This window comes from Eupeodes corollae, chromosome 1 (genome assembly GCF_945859685.1).
Source record: "Eupeodes corollae chromosome 1, idEupCoro1.1, whole genome shotgun sequence".
Classification (NCBI taxonomy): domain Eukaryota; kingdom Metazoa; phylum Arthropoda; class Insecta; order Diptera; family Syrphidae; genus Eupeodes; species Eupeodes corollae.
The window spans coordinates 188,334,093-188,353,184 of record NC_079147.1 but is presented as its reverse complement, the minus strand read 5'-3'; the positions used below and the strand labels follow the sequence as shown (position 1 = coordinate 188,353,184).

The window sequence follows — 19,092 nt, the reverse complement described above, 5'->3', positions numbered from 1 at the left end:
AATTGTGCGGTTTTGGTTATTTGTTGTCTAGATGTCTGGTCTCTCGTCTGTCTGTCCTTTTTTTTAGGGACTACTTGATGATGGTAAATCCTGGAATTCCTTTGTCCTTGTTGTGCAAAATAAACGGACGGAGTTTTATGTATACTTTAAGTTTTAAATGAAATATATTTAATTTCCTTAAATAATTAAAATGTTGCATAAAGTCAAACAGCAATAGAACATAGAACAGTGTATGTTGTACTATCATACCTTGACCTTCCTCAAGGTCTCTCAAAGAAGCGAAAACTTTTAATGTAACGAAATTATAATTTCGTACTGAGGGTTACATTTTTAGAATTAAGTTTTAAATATACGACTCTTTGCTGTTAAAGTAAATAGGAGATGACAAATTGGTCTTGGAAGTTTAATTCGTATTTTCATACAACTAAAACTTTAATATTTTTAGTCTTCCAATTTTGAATTTAAATCACAGTGAACTTTAGTAATCAAAGTTTTGAACATTTAGTTTTTAGAGAAACATAAGGTTAAACATGTTTTGCAGTGGGCGGAGAGACAACAATAAAAATAGCTAAACAAAATGAGACTGGGATGCGACCCACAATGTTAACTTCCCATTCGTGCATTTAGTCGATTTTTCTAAAACATTAACAAAATATTACTAACAATATTTTTACTTGTGACATATAGGAACTATATGGCAAGTTTTGCATTCGTAAAATAATTCGAACTCGAGATTTTGATCACACATTATATTACGATGGTAGAGAAGTCGCCAACGTTCATACAGCCCAAACCATTGGGTGGATTGAGTTCAAACTAAGAAGTTAAGGTTTTGAGCAGATTCGCGTTATCAGTTTTTTTTTAATTTTTTTAAGATCAAAACTAACAGTGGCCAACATACATTTTTTTGGAAGAAATACGAAAATTTGAATTTCCTCAAAATTAAACCGAAATACTTTTTTTTAATTTTCTCTAAAATTTTATTTTCTGACTTGGCATCTTTAAGTAAGAAAAACATATTTTTGTATTGCTCCCGAAAGGTACAGCTTATAAAAGCGTTATTTTGTTTTTTAATTTTCTCAGCGACTTAAGAAGCGATTTCAATAATTTGTTTTTGAGCGAGCGCAATTATTGTTTGTTTTGAGTGTAAAATGGAATTTAAATTTTTGAAGACAAATTTATTTTTCAGATAAAATTTTGAATCTTTTATAGGCAATTTTCGTTCAGTTCGTGCGCCCCGTGCATTTTTTTTTTTAGTTTTTATTTTTTTATAAAAAAAACTTAATTTTATCTCAAAAACGCTATTTTTCACTGCATACAATTATTCTGGAGTTAATATCATTTTTTGGTCGACGTGACACAAATAATTTTGTGTGGAACACAACATCATTTAGATGACCACCACGCGAAATATTGCAAGCATCGATTCATTTGACACATATTGGGCGGTATCTCAGATATAACTAGACGAATGTTATGTTTTTTAAGTGCTCAAGAGATAACGGTTTATCTGCGTATACACGTTCTTTCACGTAGCCTCATAATCTTGGTGTTGATATTGCCACGACGAAAAATTACGCGGCCAGAAAATTTGCTGTGGCGCCGTCCTGTTGAACCCACAAATTCTTCAATTAGCATTCGTCGATGGAAGGAAAAAATTGACAGTGACCGTCGTTCAATCTTCGTTGTCGAAGAAATAAAGTCCAATCACACCCCCACACCAAGAGCTCCCCAAACAGTGACTTTCTGTGCCGTAATAGCCTGTTTGCAATTACTTGAAGATTTTCGGAACTTCAAATACCACAATTTTGTTTACATACCCACCGAGTGAGAAATGTGGTTCCTCGCTGAAGAAAATTTGGTTCGAAAAATTACCACCGTCTACCGCCTGTTGTTCAAGAACACCTTCGACGTTTATACGAACGTTGTGAATGGCCAGCTGGCTTCAGTTGTTGTGTGAATTGGCATTTATATGGATGTAGGTATAGATTTGTAGTACCCTTGGCATTATGGTTAGTGCGTATGACCCTCAAGAAGGGTTCAATCCCTGCCCATGCTATCTAAAGTTTTTTCGGGTACTGCCCTGGGAAATATTGACAAACCCTTCAAGAGTAATTCTTGTCATGAAAAGTGCTTTCTCAAACTAGCCGTTCGGATTTTGAATATCGGTGCAGAGTCTTTTTAACTTCCCATATGAAGTTATTGTAAGGGGTCTGATTTGTCGAATTGGAAATTTTGCCATTTCTCGACGTTTCAAGGTATCTAGAGTCAAAATACAAGATTTTTAGAAAGATGTTTGTGCGTGCGTGTGTACGTACGTTAGCGACGTTTTCTTCGCCGTCCATAGCTCAAGAACCAGAAGAGATATCGACTTCAAATAAATGTTGTTGTACAGATATAATGCAGAAAGATGCAGAAAGGGCTCTCAAGAAAATTATGTGCGTAGTTTTTTTAATTTTAAGTAATTTAAAACAAAGGTAAAATTTAGTTAACCCTAAATATCTCACGAATCAAAAACATCAGAGACTTAAATTAAATTGTATATATTATATTGTAACGTGATACCAAACAAAAATAGTTTTTGAAAAAAATCCAATAAACGGTTTTTTTTTATAAATCAAAAACATTGAAAATAATTGTCACCCGGAAATTAAAAATTATTTTATCTCAAAAACAATTTTGTGCAACGAAAAATAACGTTTTCAACATCGAATTGATAGTTTTTTTATAAAAAATAAAAACCTACAAAAAAATTACTTAAAGTTGCACAAAATTGATTTTCGACTCTAATAACTTTTTAAAACTTTGAGACATTGGCTTTAAACTTATTTTATATTTTTTTAAATATTGTTGTCAAAACTGAATACCATTTTGAGAAAGATCAGACAGATTTTTTACAATAAAATAAAAACGTAAAAAAATAACAAAAGTTGGTAAAAATTGATTTTCGACTTCAATAACTTTTAAAAATTTTGAGATATTTGCTTCAAAAAAATTTTTTTTTATAGAAAATATTGTTTTCAACATTCGATAATATGTTGAGAAAATCGAATTGACAGTTTTTTAACAAAAAAAAATAAAAACCTACAGAAAATATTGCTAAAAATAAACTTTCGACTCAAAAATATTGGTTTTAACTTATTTTATCTCACAACAAATATTGTTTTCGACATTCAGTGAATTTCTGATAAAAATCCAACAGTCAGTTTTTTTTCAAAAAAAATTATAATCTACAAAAAACAGTTCGAACATTTGGTAATAATGATGTTCGGTTCTCGATATCACGTGAACTATTGAAAGTATTGACTTCAAATTAATTTCATTCATCCAATTTGTATTTGTTTTAATGAGAAATAAAAACTTTTAGGAAATGCTACTAAAATTGGTAAAAATTGGGTAAGGACTAAAAAATCTCGTAAAGAAAAATAAATTTTGAAATCAAACTATTTCATTTTGTTATTAATTTTAAATTTGTTTAGAATCATTTAATTGACAACTTTTTTAACAAAACACTAAAACCTACAAACATTTTAAGGAAGACAAATAGAAAAACGGGATGCGAAGTTATCTGTCGCATTCGACCCTCTTTTTGTGATTTCATTTCAGTTGATACTCTCCTGTTTCTTGCGATATGATTATTAGATTTGAATTTTATTTTACAGAATATACAATTTTTAAAAGTTTATAATAATTCAGATACAAATATTATACTTACATATGTTGAAATTGATATTTTGTATTTTGAAATTCTAAGGTATGCTTTAAAAAAAAAAAGTTCCAAATTCCTCGTGATATATGAATGCGGTTGGGGTAGCCCTTAATAACATTACAATCTACAACAAAATCAATTTGTGTCCATGTGTAATGAAACAGTTAGCATGAAATTAAACACAATCTTTAATTTTGACAAATAAATATAATCTGAAAAAGTTAATAATAATACAAAAAATAGTTAACAAGTAGGTCAAATTGAATGTGATAGAAAGTTTTACTCGTCTTTATCTTATTTTAAGAAGTGATTTATTAAAAACTCGCTAAGATGACACTGAATAAAAGTTACGATAAGCTGTAGTGCGAAATAGTGAAACAGATACAAAATTCATGTGATTTAGTTGTGATTCGAAATTATTTACAAACACATGTTACCAGAACGCATAAGGAATGACTTCAATACTTTAAAGCAATACAAATGACGAATAGGACGAATTTTATTTTCCTTTCGATTCTTGCGAATGATTTTCCTTAACACAGATTTCTGTAAAATTAAAAGAGGTATAATTCTGTTTTGGCTAGATGCTCTAAAACGAACAGTTCCATATTAAAGATTTGAATGAATAATTCTGTGATATTATTAAAGGTAAGTTCGAGAAGTTACTTACAACGCAACGTAAATAACACACAACACCAACATCAAATTAAAGTGTGAGTTGACATCAATAAAAAAAGAATTGGTCCTAGTACAGATTCTTGAGGTACACCAATATTAAAGTATGTAGTTTGACTACTAACGTTATTAATTTTCACATTTTATATACTTTTAATATGCCAATACACTGTGTTAGCATTAGGAAAAGAGGAAAAGGTTGAATAGGAAGTGTTAGTGTACATTGATTTTTAATTCCTGAACATTGCAATTGCAATTAGTACAGGGAAAGATGAAGCGTGGAAATGCATTTCACATTCGCGTAGTTCGGCGAAAAAATGAATCTCTGTACTTCATAGTCAATAGAGCATAGTCCGTTAAATAACGGTTAGAAAGGGTGAAGGAACTTTACGACGATGTTCAAATGACGTAATCGAGTTGATGCCGTTTAAGAAGCTTAACTAAGTTATAGGAGCACGAGCCCAGAGGTAAGAGTTATAAGCAGGTTTCTGACGTATAAAGGTTTTATAGATTGTAGCCAGCTTAGACGTAAAGACCAAATTCTCGCATCCTCTCAAGAAACCTTAACATGTTTAAGCATTTTTGGCAACACCGCGTATGTGATTGCTCTACAAGAGGTCCTTGCTGATGCACATTCCGAGAATGTCGAGGTTTTCAGTAACGTTCAGTGCCACTCAGAGATAGTGGCAAAGAGGGGGTATCTCGATTTAACGATACAAGATAGCATTGGGTTTTCGAAGCATCACATTCCACTCGGTTTTTTATTTCCCATTGTACAATACTGTGTAGATCGGAATTTAATGAGCTAATCATATTTTGCCGTTGCAATTCCACATCCCAAGAGTAGGGTTGTGAATCTGGAAACAAATATGAAAAGCTAAGAGTGATATCGTTAGCGAAACAATGTATTGGATTAGAAGTAGCAGACAGGAGATCATTTATAAGAATGAGAAAAGTGTCGGAGACAAAATGGAGCCCTAGGGCACACCAGCTTTTATTTTATAGGTTTCAGACTTGAATCCGTCCAAAACAACTTGCACTGAAAGGTTCGAAAGAAAATGTCTACTCCAACGAAGATGAGATTCATCAATACCAAAAGCACCACAAGCACGCATTTTCGATAAAAGAACAAGATGCTAGACTGTATTAAATATTTTGAAATATCAAGTACAATAATCTTACGTTCTTCAAAGCGATGTAAATATTTGTTCCACTGTTCGGTAAGATGAACCATGAGAACACCAGTGGACCTATTGCTACGAAAGCGGCATTGCAGGTCATTAAGAGGTTCCCGTTCCTCAAGATAATTCTTATGCTGAAAACTTATCAGCGTTTTTATGAATTAAAAAGAAGGGACGTTAGTGCTAACGGTCGATAATTTGCGTGAGAAGAAGGTTCGCCTTTTTTTGAGATTGGCTGAACAAATGCTGTTTTCCAACTTCGTGGGACGAGCCTAGAAGAATAGGATAGTCATGATTTAAAGTTTGATAATATGAGCCAAAACACCAAACATCCGATTTCTTTTAGGATAATGTTAAACATTTAATCATAATCAAGCATATATCTTCTTTAAGGAACCTATAGATGATAACAACTCCCACGCAGTAATTGATAAGGTTAAAACCAATGTTACCTAATGTAGGTATGATGAATTTATGTATATTTTGCCTACACTATTGTGAAATAAAAATCAAAACGATGGACAAATTTAAGAACACTTAAAGCCTTTTTTATGGAGTTTAAAATAGGTTTAAATTAAAGAAAATTAGAAAATGCGTAATAAAAACAATGAGTTAGTACAAAAACTTTAACATTTAAGAACGATAACATCTCCATGTTTGTTAAAAATTTACTATTCCACTCATACAATAATTATTTAAATGAAAATCGATAGAGACAAAATGATTTACCCATCGTCTTTAACAACAAGCCGGAGTATATACTTTAAAAAGCAACATCATGTTGTTTAATAGATTTTAGCATCATCCGTAAGGATGGATATGTGTAGAGGAAATCATTAATAAATAACAAAAACAGAATGGGACCAAGATGACTACCTTCAGGCACCCCAAAGTGGTTGAAAATTTGTTCAGATTTTGACATATTGAACATGATTAGTCAGACAGCTCTTCAATCATAAGTTTTATAATTGACCATAAAAACCTAAAGATTCAAGCTTTTCTAACAATATTTTATTATAAGCTATAACAAATGCCTTCAAAAAGTCTAAATTACTTTTTTAATAATTTTAACATAGAAGTTTTTAAATAAAGTGAGATTAGTTGCTGTTGACTTTCCACTTACAAAAACAAAATACCTTCTTACATCCTTCTTAACAAGAGATTTAAAAGCTTTTGTAATTTTGCAAAAGGTTTATAGTTTTCAAAACATTGTTTAGGCCCAGATTTATGAATCAGAGTTATGTATGAACTATTCTAACAATCAAGAAAAACACCATTTTTTGGAAAAATGAAGAATATACTAATGTTTTTTTGACAGATTAAATTTACAAGTTTTAAAAAATATTAAGGGAATATTATCAGCAAGCATACTTAAACTGTTTTTTAAAATAACCTTATTCTGTACAAATTTCCACCTACCTAAAAAACATATCTTTGAGTTTTCGTACAAAATGTTTGTTTCGCATTTCTTCTCGAATAATAGCGTCCTAAAGACTCATCCCATAAACAGTCTCGTATATGTGAAGATTATGAAGTTGACCCATTCTGACCTGAGTGTCAGTGCTTTTTCAAATAAACTTGATTTGTTTGTTGAATGATTTCACATTCTATTTTCCGGAAACAAACAAAAGTTCATTGAACTCTTTTTCGTTGTGGTGATGATGATGATGATTGACAATAAATCATGCGAATGGGATTACTGACTGATGGACATCATCATCATCAATGCAGACGACACATCATTCAAGTCTACAGGGTTTAATAGAGTTTCGGTTGTGTCAATAGGTATGTTCGGTGTTTGTACCCATAAAATCCCTATAAGCTGATTAAACGGAATTAGGAATTTAATCAAAATAATGTTATTTGAATTGTTTGACTAATTGAATACATGACCTTTATAATGGATATACTGAATTTATGTAGACATTTGAAGCTCTTTTGGTGTAAATGAATTGTCTACATGGCAAAATAATTGTGTTCTATGACGAGCTCATTTTACCTCGTTGTTTGTTAAATGCTGAGTTAAAAAATTTAACTTTTGTTTACCAACTTTAACATTTATACCTAATATTTTAAATAAATCATAACATTTTTGTATAGTTTATGTGCAAATGTTACCTTTTATAGTAAATTTTACAGGCGTGTGCGTGCATCAACAAAATGATAGCTGGTATGCCTCAGGGCTCTGTTTTGTTTCCGACACTTTTCATAAATGATATTAGTATTTTGCCTAAACTATTTTCATTCTAAGCAAAGCGGGTACAATTTATTGCTTCTTAGACTCAATGTTCCCTACTGTCGCTAAAGTGTAACCTTCTCCAAATGTACTTAGTATAATACAGCTTTGATTTATAGATATTCGCATCATTATTCATATCATTTTATGTTTATAGTCGTTCTAGGTTTTCTCTGTCGTTGCAAGAAGTTTTTGGCCCTTCTTATCTGGCTGTAATCTATTAAGCTTATATTTGTCCGAAAATCGATATCAATTGTCATATTTAGTTTGGTGCCTCTGGAATAACACACTTTAGTCTCTTCGACAGAATAAAAAATGTTGTCTAACTCAAACATTTGTTTATCTCGATTACCGCTGTAATGTATTAATTAATTGTAATTATTATAAAGTGAAATAAGTTATCGCGAACGCCAAAATTAAACAAAGCCCCTAGGGATAACCTTATTGATCTTCAAAAACGCAACGGAAAAATGTATGTTTTTATTGACATCCGAATTGAATCGAATTTTTGAAAGTGCGTTAATCCCTGAAGCATTTCAAAAATCAGCAGCTATCAAAATCACAAAAAAGGTTGCTATAAAGACCCAGTAAACTACAAACTACTGCTCGATTTATTCACAATAGACTCGATAGAGGGCAGAAGCATTCCATCAGAATTGCAGATTCATTTCAGAAGAAGCTACTCGACGATAGACCATATTTTTTCACTATTGAAATTCGTTGATCTTTATCCAAAGAGACGGAAGAAACTATAAGCGTTCTTTATAGACATTGGTGAAGCTTTTGACTCTGTGTGACAGGAGTGTCGTGCAAAAGTTACAAGAGTACTTAGGGCTGCGTTTGACAATAACTGAGATTACGTTTGGGATGGCAAGTCTTTAAGTCTAGGAGTTTGCAACAGCTATTGGTATCCAGCAAAGCTGTATTGTAAGCGCATCCGACGTGGTATTTACATTGTTCATAATGATGAAGTGAAAAGTGGAAAAACTGTGGAAGGACTGACTGTTCAAGCCCTTATATATGCAGACGATATCGTGCTCTGCTCTGAAACAGTAGGCGGAATGCAGCTCATGATATTAAGGCTTAGCGTATATTGCAATCAATGGAACCTACAATTTAATCAGCAAGAGTTGAAAATAATAATTTTCAGAGGTGAAGGTGGCAAGTATTTTAGAAACGAAAATATTGGTTTATAATCAGCCCTATCATGAATTCCATCGTAATCGGAAATTTTTACGAATCCCGAAAAAATTGTATCATGAAATCCGTTCGTAGTGGAAAATCTATTACAATTTTGCATTACGAACGGATTTCATGATATAGTTTTTCGGGATTCGTAGAAATTTCCGATTACGATGGAATTCATAATAGGACTGAATGGCCAGTTATCAAGAGTTTTGGTATCCCTAAGTGTGAACATGAAGAAAGTTCTGAAGGGAAAATTGGAGAAACAAAAAGGCACAATATCATCGTTATGGGAAAGGTAGATCAAAAACTGGTACCTTGAGCACAGCGATCATTACAATTTGTTTGCGCTCTACAACATTTTTGAACTACATTGTTAACGTAATCGAAATAAAAGAAAATCGGAAACCAAGGAAAGATTTAAAAACAGTTACTTATCCAAAAAAGAAATGGTCGAAGAGAAGAGAATGTTCAAAGAATGGACTATCCTTACAACAACTTGTGGCACTAATAACCATAACTGCAATGAAGCAATCGCTAATTGTAAGAAGAAAGTTTATTGAAATCTTTGAAACATCCTGTTTGAAAGATATGCATTGGAAGATAGGTCTTCTCTCTATAGAGAACCTAAAGGGTTTTTCAATAAGGTCTGGTAGATGTTGAAATGGAATAAAACAAGCTGTGTGTGAGGTACTAACACTCGGATTCGAGTGCGGTTTTTTTACCTGTGACTTCAAGAAACCCCACAGGAAAAAGTATACCGGGGTCAAATCGCATGACTTTGGTGGCCAATGCACATTACCCTGCAAGAAATAACCTTACCCTCAAATCGTTGATGCAAAATGTTAACCATGGTGTTTGTTGTGTGGCACCTAGCGCCATCCTTCTGACAAAAAAAAAATACGGACCAATTACGCTGCCGCGGCCCTGCCAAAATACACACCAAACGGTATCTTTTTTAAATCTAATGGATTTCCTAAAAGTATGTGTTGAAAAATATTAAGTACATTCTTTTGTTTGCACCTTTAAATTTAATCCTTCGTTCATTTTAATAATTTTCGATGTTTATTGAAAGAAGAAATTAAATATTGAATATTGTTTTTATTTTGACTTTCGTTAACCTTAAAATTAACTCTATATAAGAATGTAAAATGAATTCTAAAAATTAAATTGATTAATAATTCTTATAAGTAAAGGTTGTCGTGTTTTTTATTTAAAACTTCAAATCGAAACTTAACTTGTTCCTGGGCCATTTTTTATATTTTGGTGCCGAAACCCGGGATCTTAACAGTTAAATTAATTTAAAGAAACGCTACAAAACTATCGAGCTATATTTCTCCATTTATAAATAAATTTATAAAATAACATTTATCAAATAACGTTTATCAAAAGATGGATTTAGCAAGCCGTTCATCCTACCGTGGTCAAGTGACCAAGCTTGTGAAGGCAGCAAACGAATATTTAATTTCTGAAGAATCTGAAATTAAATCCAACGCAGAAAATCTTGATAAAATCGAGGAGGAGCTTGAGGTATTTCTGGATCGTCTGCTCTCCTCGCATGAAAGTTTACTTAAAGCAAACGACGAGGTCAAGTCTTTGATTAAACCTGAAGATTTCGTAAAGGAATCAGAAGCTGTGGCTGACTATAACGATAAGGCGATAGGGGTAATCACGCGGTTGAAGCATAGATTGTCAAAAATTCGGCTGCTGCAAACGGGTCCACTTCCAGAAGCATCACGTGTTCACGAGACTTCTACAGTTGTTCCTAATGCGATGCAACATGCGGTAAAGTTAAAAAAATTATTTCCTAAAAGATTCTCAGGTGATTATAAAGACTGGTTTCCATTTTGGGAGCAATATCGTACTTTAATTCATGAAAATTCATCACTAACGACCATCGATAAGTTTAATTATTTAGAAACGTCACTGTATGGAAGAGCTGCAGAAACATTAGCTGGCCTAACGCCTACAGAAGCCAACTATAATTCTGCAATTGAGTTGCTCAAAGAGGAGTACGGAGATCAAGAAAAAATTATCGACCATACAATGCAACAGCTTTTATCAACACCACCAGTAAGTTCTAAGACAGATTCTGTTGGGCTGAGACGATTGTATACGTCGGTTCTAACCGCAACTCGATCTCTGACGTCTTTGGGTGTTCCCTCGTTACAATATTTTGTGATGCTCAAGGGTGTGCTTCTCCGATGCATTCCGAATGATCTTCGTGTGGATTTCCATCGTTTTTACCACAGTCAATCTGGCAATCATCAGGTCGAAAACTCAGACGAAAACATGGACGACTTAGCTTCAACATCGGCATCTGAAATCACTTCTACAAAGTCAATCGGCGATAAACAGGTAAATTGTCTACTTACATTTCTCAAACGAGAGGTCGAAGCTCTAGAAAAGGCGAATGAGGCAAAAGGTAACTCTGCTCGTGTTCAACATCAACCAGGTACGAGTTCTCGACAAGTCAAAACCGCTGTGGGGCTATTTACGGCAGGAGAGCATGAACATACGTGCTTCTTTTGTAAAAGTAAAGATCACGCAACCACTGAATGTAATTGTTTACCGAACTTATCTAAAAAAAAAGAATTACTTCGCACTGATGGTAGGTGTTTTCGTTGCTGTACGAAGGGACACAATTCTAAAACCTGCAAGGTAAAACGAATTACTTGCAGTTCTTGTAATGGGCGACACGCAACAAGCATGTGCGATCCTCTGTTCATAGCCAGAATTAACGAAGCAAAGCAAGGTATTGGTAGAATTGGTGGCTCAGCTGAGCCTACGTCACAATTATCGAAACAGTTAAGTATGCCATCGTCGAGTCAAAATACTTTTAATTTGTACACTGCTCAAACACTTGGACAGTCATGTAGTGTTTTATTACAGACTGCTTGTGCATTTGCTGGAAACGGAATTTCTAACAGAGAGTTGTTTATTCGATTTGTCATGGATGGTGGGAGCCAAATGTCTTTTGTGAAATCATCTGTTGCTCGCTGCATTAATTTGTCACCGACTGGTTCTCACAACTTGAGTATAATCTCATTTGGAAGTGATAAGCCTAAGCCAAACCGGTTATGTAATAAGGTAAAAATAATCTTACGCAGCCAATATAATAATCGTACATTCGTTGTTGAAGCGATTGAAGTACCCGAAATTTGTGTTGATGCTCTCGCTGCGCCCCCGAGTCAATTGCTGGAAACATCATTGCATGGTTTACCATTAGCAGATTCTCGTACTTTAGGGAATATACCAGAAGAAGGCATAAGTCTCCTAATTGGTGCTGATTACTACTGGCAATTTGCTACGGATAAATATAAGCGAATAACCGATAAACTAACAGCAATAGAAACTGTATTTGGCTGGACAATTCAAGGACCATTGCCACAAACTGAAGTTTCCAAAACTAGCATCACGTCTCTAGGTATATGTGTCTGCGAAGAAGCTCGTAAATTTTGGCAACTCGAAGTTCTGGGAATTGCTTTAACATCTAATGAAAATGTCGATACAGATTTATCTCTTAATGTTCGCAGGTTAGATCATCGCTTTGAAGCATTGCTCCCGTGGAAAGAGATGGGTTTACTTGATGACAACTATCCAGGAGCCCTACAACGATTCAAGGCCCTCGTCAGAAAACTTTGCGTGAATAAAAAACTTCTGGAATATGACAATGCGTTTAATGACATGCTCTCAAGTGGAATAGCCGAACCAGCACCGTACCCAATCGAAGGCGAACGTGTGTATTACATGCCTCACCGTCCAGTCTACAGGGAAGACAAAGAAACAACGAAATTGCGTATCGTTTTTGACGCGTCAGCTCATGCCTCTAATCAATATTCGCTTAACCAACATCTTGAAGTGGGCAATAATCTGTTACCTGATATTATAACGATTCTATTAAATTTCAGAATTGGTAAGATTGCATTAACAGCAGATATAGAAAAGGCTTTTTTACAGATAATGCTGCACCCGAAAGACCGCGATAGTCACAGATTTATTTGGTTTTCGGATAAATTAAATAACGTTGACAATCTTCCTGACATAAAGGTATTTCGAATGACTCGTGTGACATTTGGCGTCACTTGCAGCCCTGGCCTTTTGGCTGTCACAATTATAAAGGCGATTAAAGAAGCTGAACAAACATACCCCCGAACGTGCGCTCTTCTCCTCAAGAGTTTTTATGTAGACGATCTTGTGTGCAGTGTCGATGAAGAAATAGATGCCGTGAAAATTCAAAAAGAAGCCAACATCATTCTTAAAAGTGCATCTATGAATTTATGCAAATGGAATTCCAACAACTCTTCCGTTCGTCGTAAGATTCCAATAGATCAAGATATTCACAAACTTCAAAAGGTACTTGGTCTGTGTTGGTTAGTTGCCACAGATGAATTGGCTGTAAATGTTGATGGACTTCTGAATCTTTTAGAGTCAGAGAAGCCAAAAGGCACAAAGCGGAATGTTCTTAAGGTAATGGCAAAAATATTTGACCCTCTTGGTTTTCTAGGTCCTTGGATAGTTCGTCTTAAAATCCTTTTTCAATCAATCTGGCGTAAACATCTAGAGTGGGACGAGCTCTTACCTGAAGATATGATGAAAATTTGGATGACATGCTGCCATGAAGTGAGCGATCTTCGGAAAATAGCCTTTCCACGTCATGTGATTGTTGGTAAGAGAAACGTTGAAATACATATTTTTGCAGATGCGAGCCAATATGCTTTCGGAGCCGTAGCCTATGCAAGAACGCGTGACGATATTGGAAATATTTTTGTGCGTTTCTTATGTGCTAAAAATAGAGTGGCACCTCTAAACAACAAAAATCAGAACGAACTAACCATTCCAAAGCTTGAATTAACTGCTGCTCTCGTTGCAGCTCGTTTATTAGATTACATGCAGAAAAACTTGCGTGTTGAATTTAATGATGCTTATCTATGGACGGATTCGAAAATTTCATGGTTTTGGATTACTGGTTCCAGTAAACGTTGGAAACCATATATTGAAAACAGGGTCCGCGAAATAAGATCTATTTGCGATGTTTCAAAGTGGAGACACTGTCCAGGCCTAGAAAACCCAGCAGACCTAGTCACAAGAGGTATTAACGCTAACGCTCTTATAAATTCATCTTTGTGGATGTCTGGACCGGATTGGTTAAAAGAAAATCAATCAACATGGCCACAAAACGATATCAGTATTACAACCTTGATTACCTCTTTACATGTGACTGAAGAAATTGAAGCTCACTCCGCTTTAGTTGAGTTAAAAAATATTATTACTCCACCTATGAATCCAATCGATTTTAGCACTTGGAGACATCTGCTCCGAACAACCGCTTACTTTTTTCGTGCATATAATTTCTTTAAGACAAAAAAGAAGTTTCCAACTTTTCTTACGGCCGATGAAATTATATCTGCTGAAAAATGCTGGATAAAATATGTCCAGAGGCAACATTTTAAAGATGAATTAACTTTACTTTTTAATAAAAAATGTATTCCATCAAGTTCTGATCTGGCAACTCTTAATCCATTTTTAGATGACACTGATGAACTATTACGAGTTGGAGGGCGTCTTCAGTTTGCAGGATTAAGTCCAGAAGAAACTCATCCGTATATTTTGCCCAAATCATCGCACATTACGAAGCTGATTGTAAGAGACACCCACGAGAAGCTATTTCATGCCGGAACGAATTCAGTCCTTTCAAAGCTTCGCTCAAGATTCTGGATACTTAAAGTAAGGCAACTTGTTAAAAATATTATTAAAAATTGTTTTGTTTGCAAGCTCCTTCAAGCTAAATCAGCATCACAACCCTTCGCTCCACTTCCTAGAGAGCGAATACTGCATACAAGGCCTTTCGAGATCACTGGTGTGGATTTTGCTGGTCCGCTTTATGTGATCGATAGAACCAAACAATCGAGGAAGGTCTACATAATGCTGCTTACTTGTGCAGCAGTAAGAGCAGTGCACTTAGAGGTGGTTTTGGATCTGACAGCCGAAAGTTGTCTTTTGGCATTGAGGCGTTTTATTGCGCGAAGAGGTGTACCTCGGATTATATATTCCGATAATGCCAAGACTTTCAAAAAGGCATCTACAGAACTAAGTCATAAACTTAAATTGAAATCAAATCCCGATTTTCAATGCTTCTTAACTGATCAACGTATTACCTGGAAATTTATCGTCGAACGTGCACCTTGGTGGGGTGGATTCTGGGAGCGTCTAGTAAGAGTTGTGAAATCCTCATTGAAGGCCGCAGTGCTGAAAGCAACTTTGTCTATCGACCAATTTACGACTCTTCTTACTGAAGTTGAATTTGTAGTCAATTCGCGACCTCTTACGTACTGCAGTGATGATTCTTCGGATTGTGCTCCCCTTACACCTGCCCATTTTCTTGGTGTTCAAGGAATATCTGGTGATTCTACACCCGAACAGAATTTTCAACCCATCAATCAAAATACGCTGAGATCAGAGTGGGCACAACGTTTACAAAATATTTCAATATTTAAACGCCGTTGGTTTAGAGAATATCTTCAACAGTTACGCTCATTACATCATGAGAGACAAGCAACATCGACCTACCTTGCAGCTGGAGAAGTGGTACTAATAGAAGATCCATCTTTGCCTAGGATACTCTGGCGATTAGCGATCATCCAAAAAACATTTCCAGGGCGAGACGGAAAAGTTCGTGCATGTGAAGTACGATTGGCTAATGGTTCAGTTCTTCGAAGACCAGTTCAACTTTTATATCCTTTGGAAATAAGTTCTTAATTAACTCGGCGGCGGAGGATGTTGAAAAATATTAAGTACATTCTTTTGTTTGCACCTTTAAATTTAATCCTTCGTTCATTTTAATAATTTTCGATGTTTATTGAAAGAAGAAATTAAATATTGAATATTGTTTTTATTTTGACTTTCGTTAACCTTAAAATTAACTCTATATAAGAATGTAAAATGAATTCTAAAAATTAAATTGATTAATAATTCTTATAAGTAAAGGTTGTCGTGTTTTTTATTTAAAACTTCAAATCGAAACTTAACTTGTTCCTGGGCCATTTTTTATAGTATGCAATATTTAGGTACGACATTAACAAGTCTACCATCTATCTGCGATGCCTTTTTTTAAGTTTTTTTAAGACAAATTATATTGATTCTAGTCATGTCACTAACATCTCTTTTTGCCCGTCCCTAAACAGTCTAAACATAACAAATTTAAGTGTTACCTTATCAGAAGTGGAATTGGCTCTATCTGGTCTAACTGAAGACAATAATTCTGGTCCAGATGAAATTCCACCTATTATTTAAAAAAAAATGTTCCGTCGCTCTGTCTAGAGTTTATTTTTTATGTTTAATAGTTCGTTAACGTATGATGTATTTTTGCCAGAATGGAAAACGTCCTTCGTTACTCCTATTCACAAATGTGGTCCAAAACAGGAAATAACAAACTACCGACCTATTAGTAAATTTTTCTCAATACCTTAATTATTTGAAAAAAATTGTTTGCGATGAATTGATGTTTTTATTAAAAGAAACCATATCCCCGTACCAACACGGTTTTGTTTCCGGTAGTTCAACTTCCACTAACCTATTTTCACGAATTGTATTCTTAATTCATTAGAAAAGGGTTACCAAGTGGACGTTATCTAAACCGATTTTGCAAAAGCGTTTGATAGGGTGCATCATAAAATTTTATTAAACAAATTAGAGAACATCATATGTTTTCATGCCAACGAACTAAAATGGCTGACTGCTTATCTTACAGGGAGCATTCAGCTTGTTGCAATTGATTCGATTGCCGCACATCCCTTTTCTGTAACTTCTGGCGTTCAGCAAGTTCCTTATTTTTATTTATGACCTTCCTGATGTCCTTACAAACTCAATGCATCTTATGTTTGCGGATCATTTAGAATTTTTTAGACGTGTAAAAAACTTAACAGCCTGTATGTTCCTCCAAAATGATGTTAACAATTTTATCAAGTGGTGCAATATAAACCATTTAGCCCTAAACATATCCAAATATCAATGTTTTTCGTTTACCCGTCGTTTGTTACCTATCGTTTACGATTACAATATGCTCAATCATGTCCTTGATAGGGTTTCTATTAAAAAAGAGTTGGAGTCGACTGTAAACGGACAACACCTCTACCCTAAAATGGGCTCAATGCGCGCAACGTTTAAGTTAACGAACACTCATGTTGATACTTAAGTTCAATCATTTGAACGTGCTGTTCAATCGTGTAACTTGAAATGATGATTTGGCATAAGCACGTTAATAGTAAACAAAAGATTTGACAAATTCACCAAAACAAAATGGCCGCCACGGGGTACCAATATCTATCCGCACCAGTTGAAAAACCCTTAACAACAGCCGTAAGAGCTTCAACATGGCGCAGAACTCGTACCTTCTAAAATAAAATAAACATTATTTTCAAAGCTAAAGCAGATTTGCTGAGTCTTAATTTTTGTCCCCACCAAAAAGATCTGCTTGTATTGTGTAGTGTTTGTAATTGGAAAACGATATGCTCAATCCCGACGGAATTGAGGCTAAAATTCTTCAGCTAACGCAGCATAGAAGCAAGACACATGCTCAGCATACTCAAAGGCGACCAGGGAAGAATGAACTTTACAATTATAGTATCACAGACCCTCGATATAAAAAAGCAGTGTAAATTTGTAACACTTATTGTTATTTCTATTAATGTTATCATATTTCAAATGTCGGTCTTGTTGCCATCTACCGTCTAAAGGTTAGAAATGTACATACCAAAGTTACATTCCTGCCATTAGGCAATTCCCTAAACCCATACCCAAAGTTCTAGAAATGTTCATCACTTTACCATTGAGCCAAACTACAGAAGTGCTTTGAAGTACAGAGATTCTTTTTTAGCTACACTACGCGAATCCAGACTTGGATAATCGACTTTAACTTTTAAATAACGTAATTCGACGAAAATTAATTAAAATGGTATAGCTTATGCTTGATTCCTTCAAATATTGCATTTGACACGAGTAAGGTACCTGATGCCATAACTGTTTGTATTAATACCAAATCCTATAAAACAAATAAATAAAGCATCCGAAATTGATAGAGACGCAAGTTTCCAAAACAAAGGTTATTTAATATTGTTCAGTTAAAGTCTAACAAAGACACATAAATGGAAAGCTATTTAAAAGGTCTTCTCTCTAATTGACAGTTTGTTGCAAATCAATTTATTCTTTGTTTGTTTGTGTTTTTTTTTATTTATTTTATTTTGCCTTCCTTTATTGTGTCAATTAGTATCCGGTTGGGAGTATAAAGAATCAAGAAATTAGGTGCTAATTTATTTCAAATACTCGTAAATATAAAACGAAATGTTGTGTAGGTGTTGTTTATAATTATAATTAGCTTGAACTGATGATGGATTGGTCATGATTTGTCTATTTACACACTTATGCTCGAAATAATTGATGCAAAAATACAAAAACAAATAATACAAAACCCAAAATAGAATAAACAAGCTGATAATAATCAATCTTATACTTTTGGATATGGCTCTCAATAAGTTGTGGTTTTCCCTGTTGAAAATGTGGTTTTCAATTTTTGAAAATTATAATTGAACGTAAAATAAATTGGACAACTCATCAGGAAGGAAATATCAATAAATTTCAATGGCAGTGTTAATTCTTCTTAAATATGTGTTTTCAAAATGTTTTATGCATATTTAGTTACTATTTGTAAGTTCTTCCCTTGTTTCTTTTGAAAGGTCTGATTTTTGAGTTGACTAAAGAAATTTACCAGCCACGAACCGAAGCCTGTAAAGGCGATAAGGGAAACATCATAGTAGAACCGCAGTCTATGTTGAGAATATGGAAAGACCACTTCTCCAAATTATATAATGAAGAACCGATATCCGCTGTAAGGGAGATTGAACCTCTTAACCTAGGGAACACAGATCAACAATTCCGCCTACCCTACCTCGATGAAGTGAAGATCCTTATTGAAGTCAAGCAAAGCTGCTGGAGCTGACTACATCGCTGCCGAGCTATTTAAAGCAGCAGGCGATGACTTGGTAGGGATCATGCATCAACTCATCTGCAAAATATGGTCGAAAGAAACCATTACCATACCCGATGAGTGG

The 19,092-nt window shown here is 34.4% G+C and overlaps 2 protein-coding genes across 4 annotated transcripts in view; one reads left to right on the top strand and one right to left on the bottom strand.

Moving 5' to 3' along the window:
• The window catches only part of LOC129942285 (solute carrier organic anion transporter family member 5A1), a 208,825-nt gene that overhangs the window by 127,082 nt on the left and 62,651 nt on the right, over window positions 1-19,092 (bottom strand). The gene's annotated exons all lie outside the window — the stretch shown is intronic.
• On the top strand, window positions 10,379-15,745 carry LOC129947754 (uncharacterized). The gene has a single exon (XM_056058436.1). The coding sequence runs from the start codon at window positions 10,379-10,381 to the stop codon at window positions 15,743-15,745; it is 5,367 nt and encodes a 1,788-aa protein (XP_055914411.1).

What these genes read in the sequence shown, in the direction of transcription:
- LOC129947754 (XM_056058436.1), top strand. Translation starts at nt 10,379, where the DNA reads ATGGATTTAGCAAGCCGTTCATCCTACCGTGGTCAAGTGACCAAGCTT.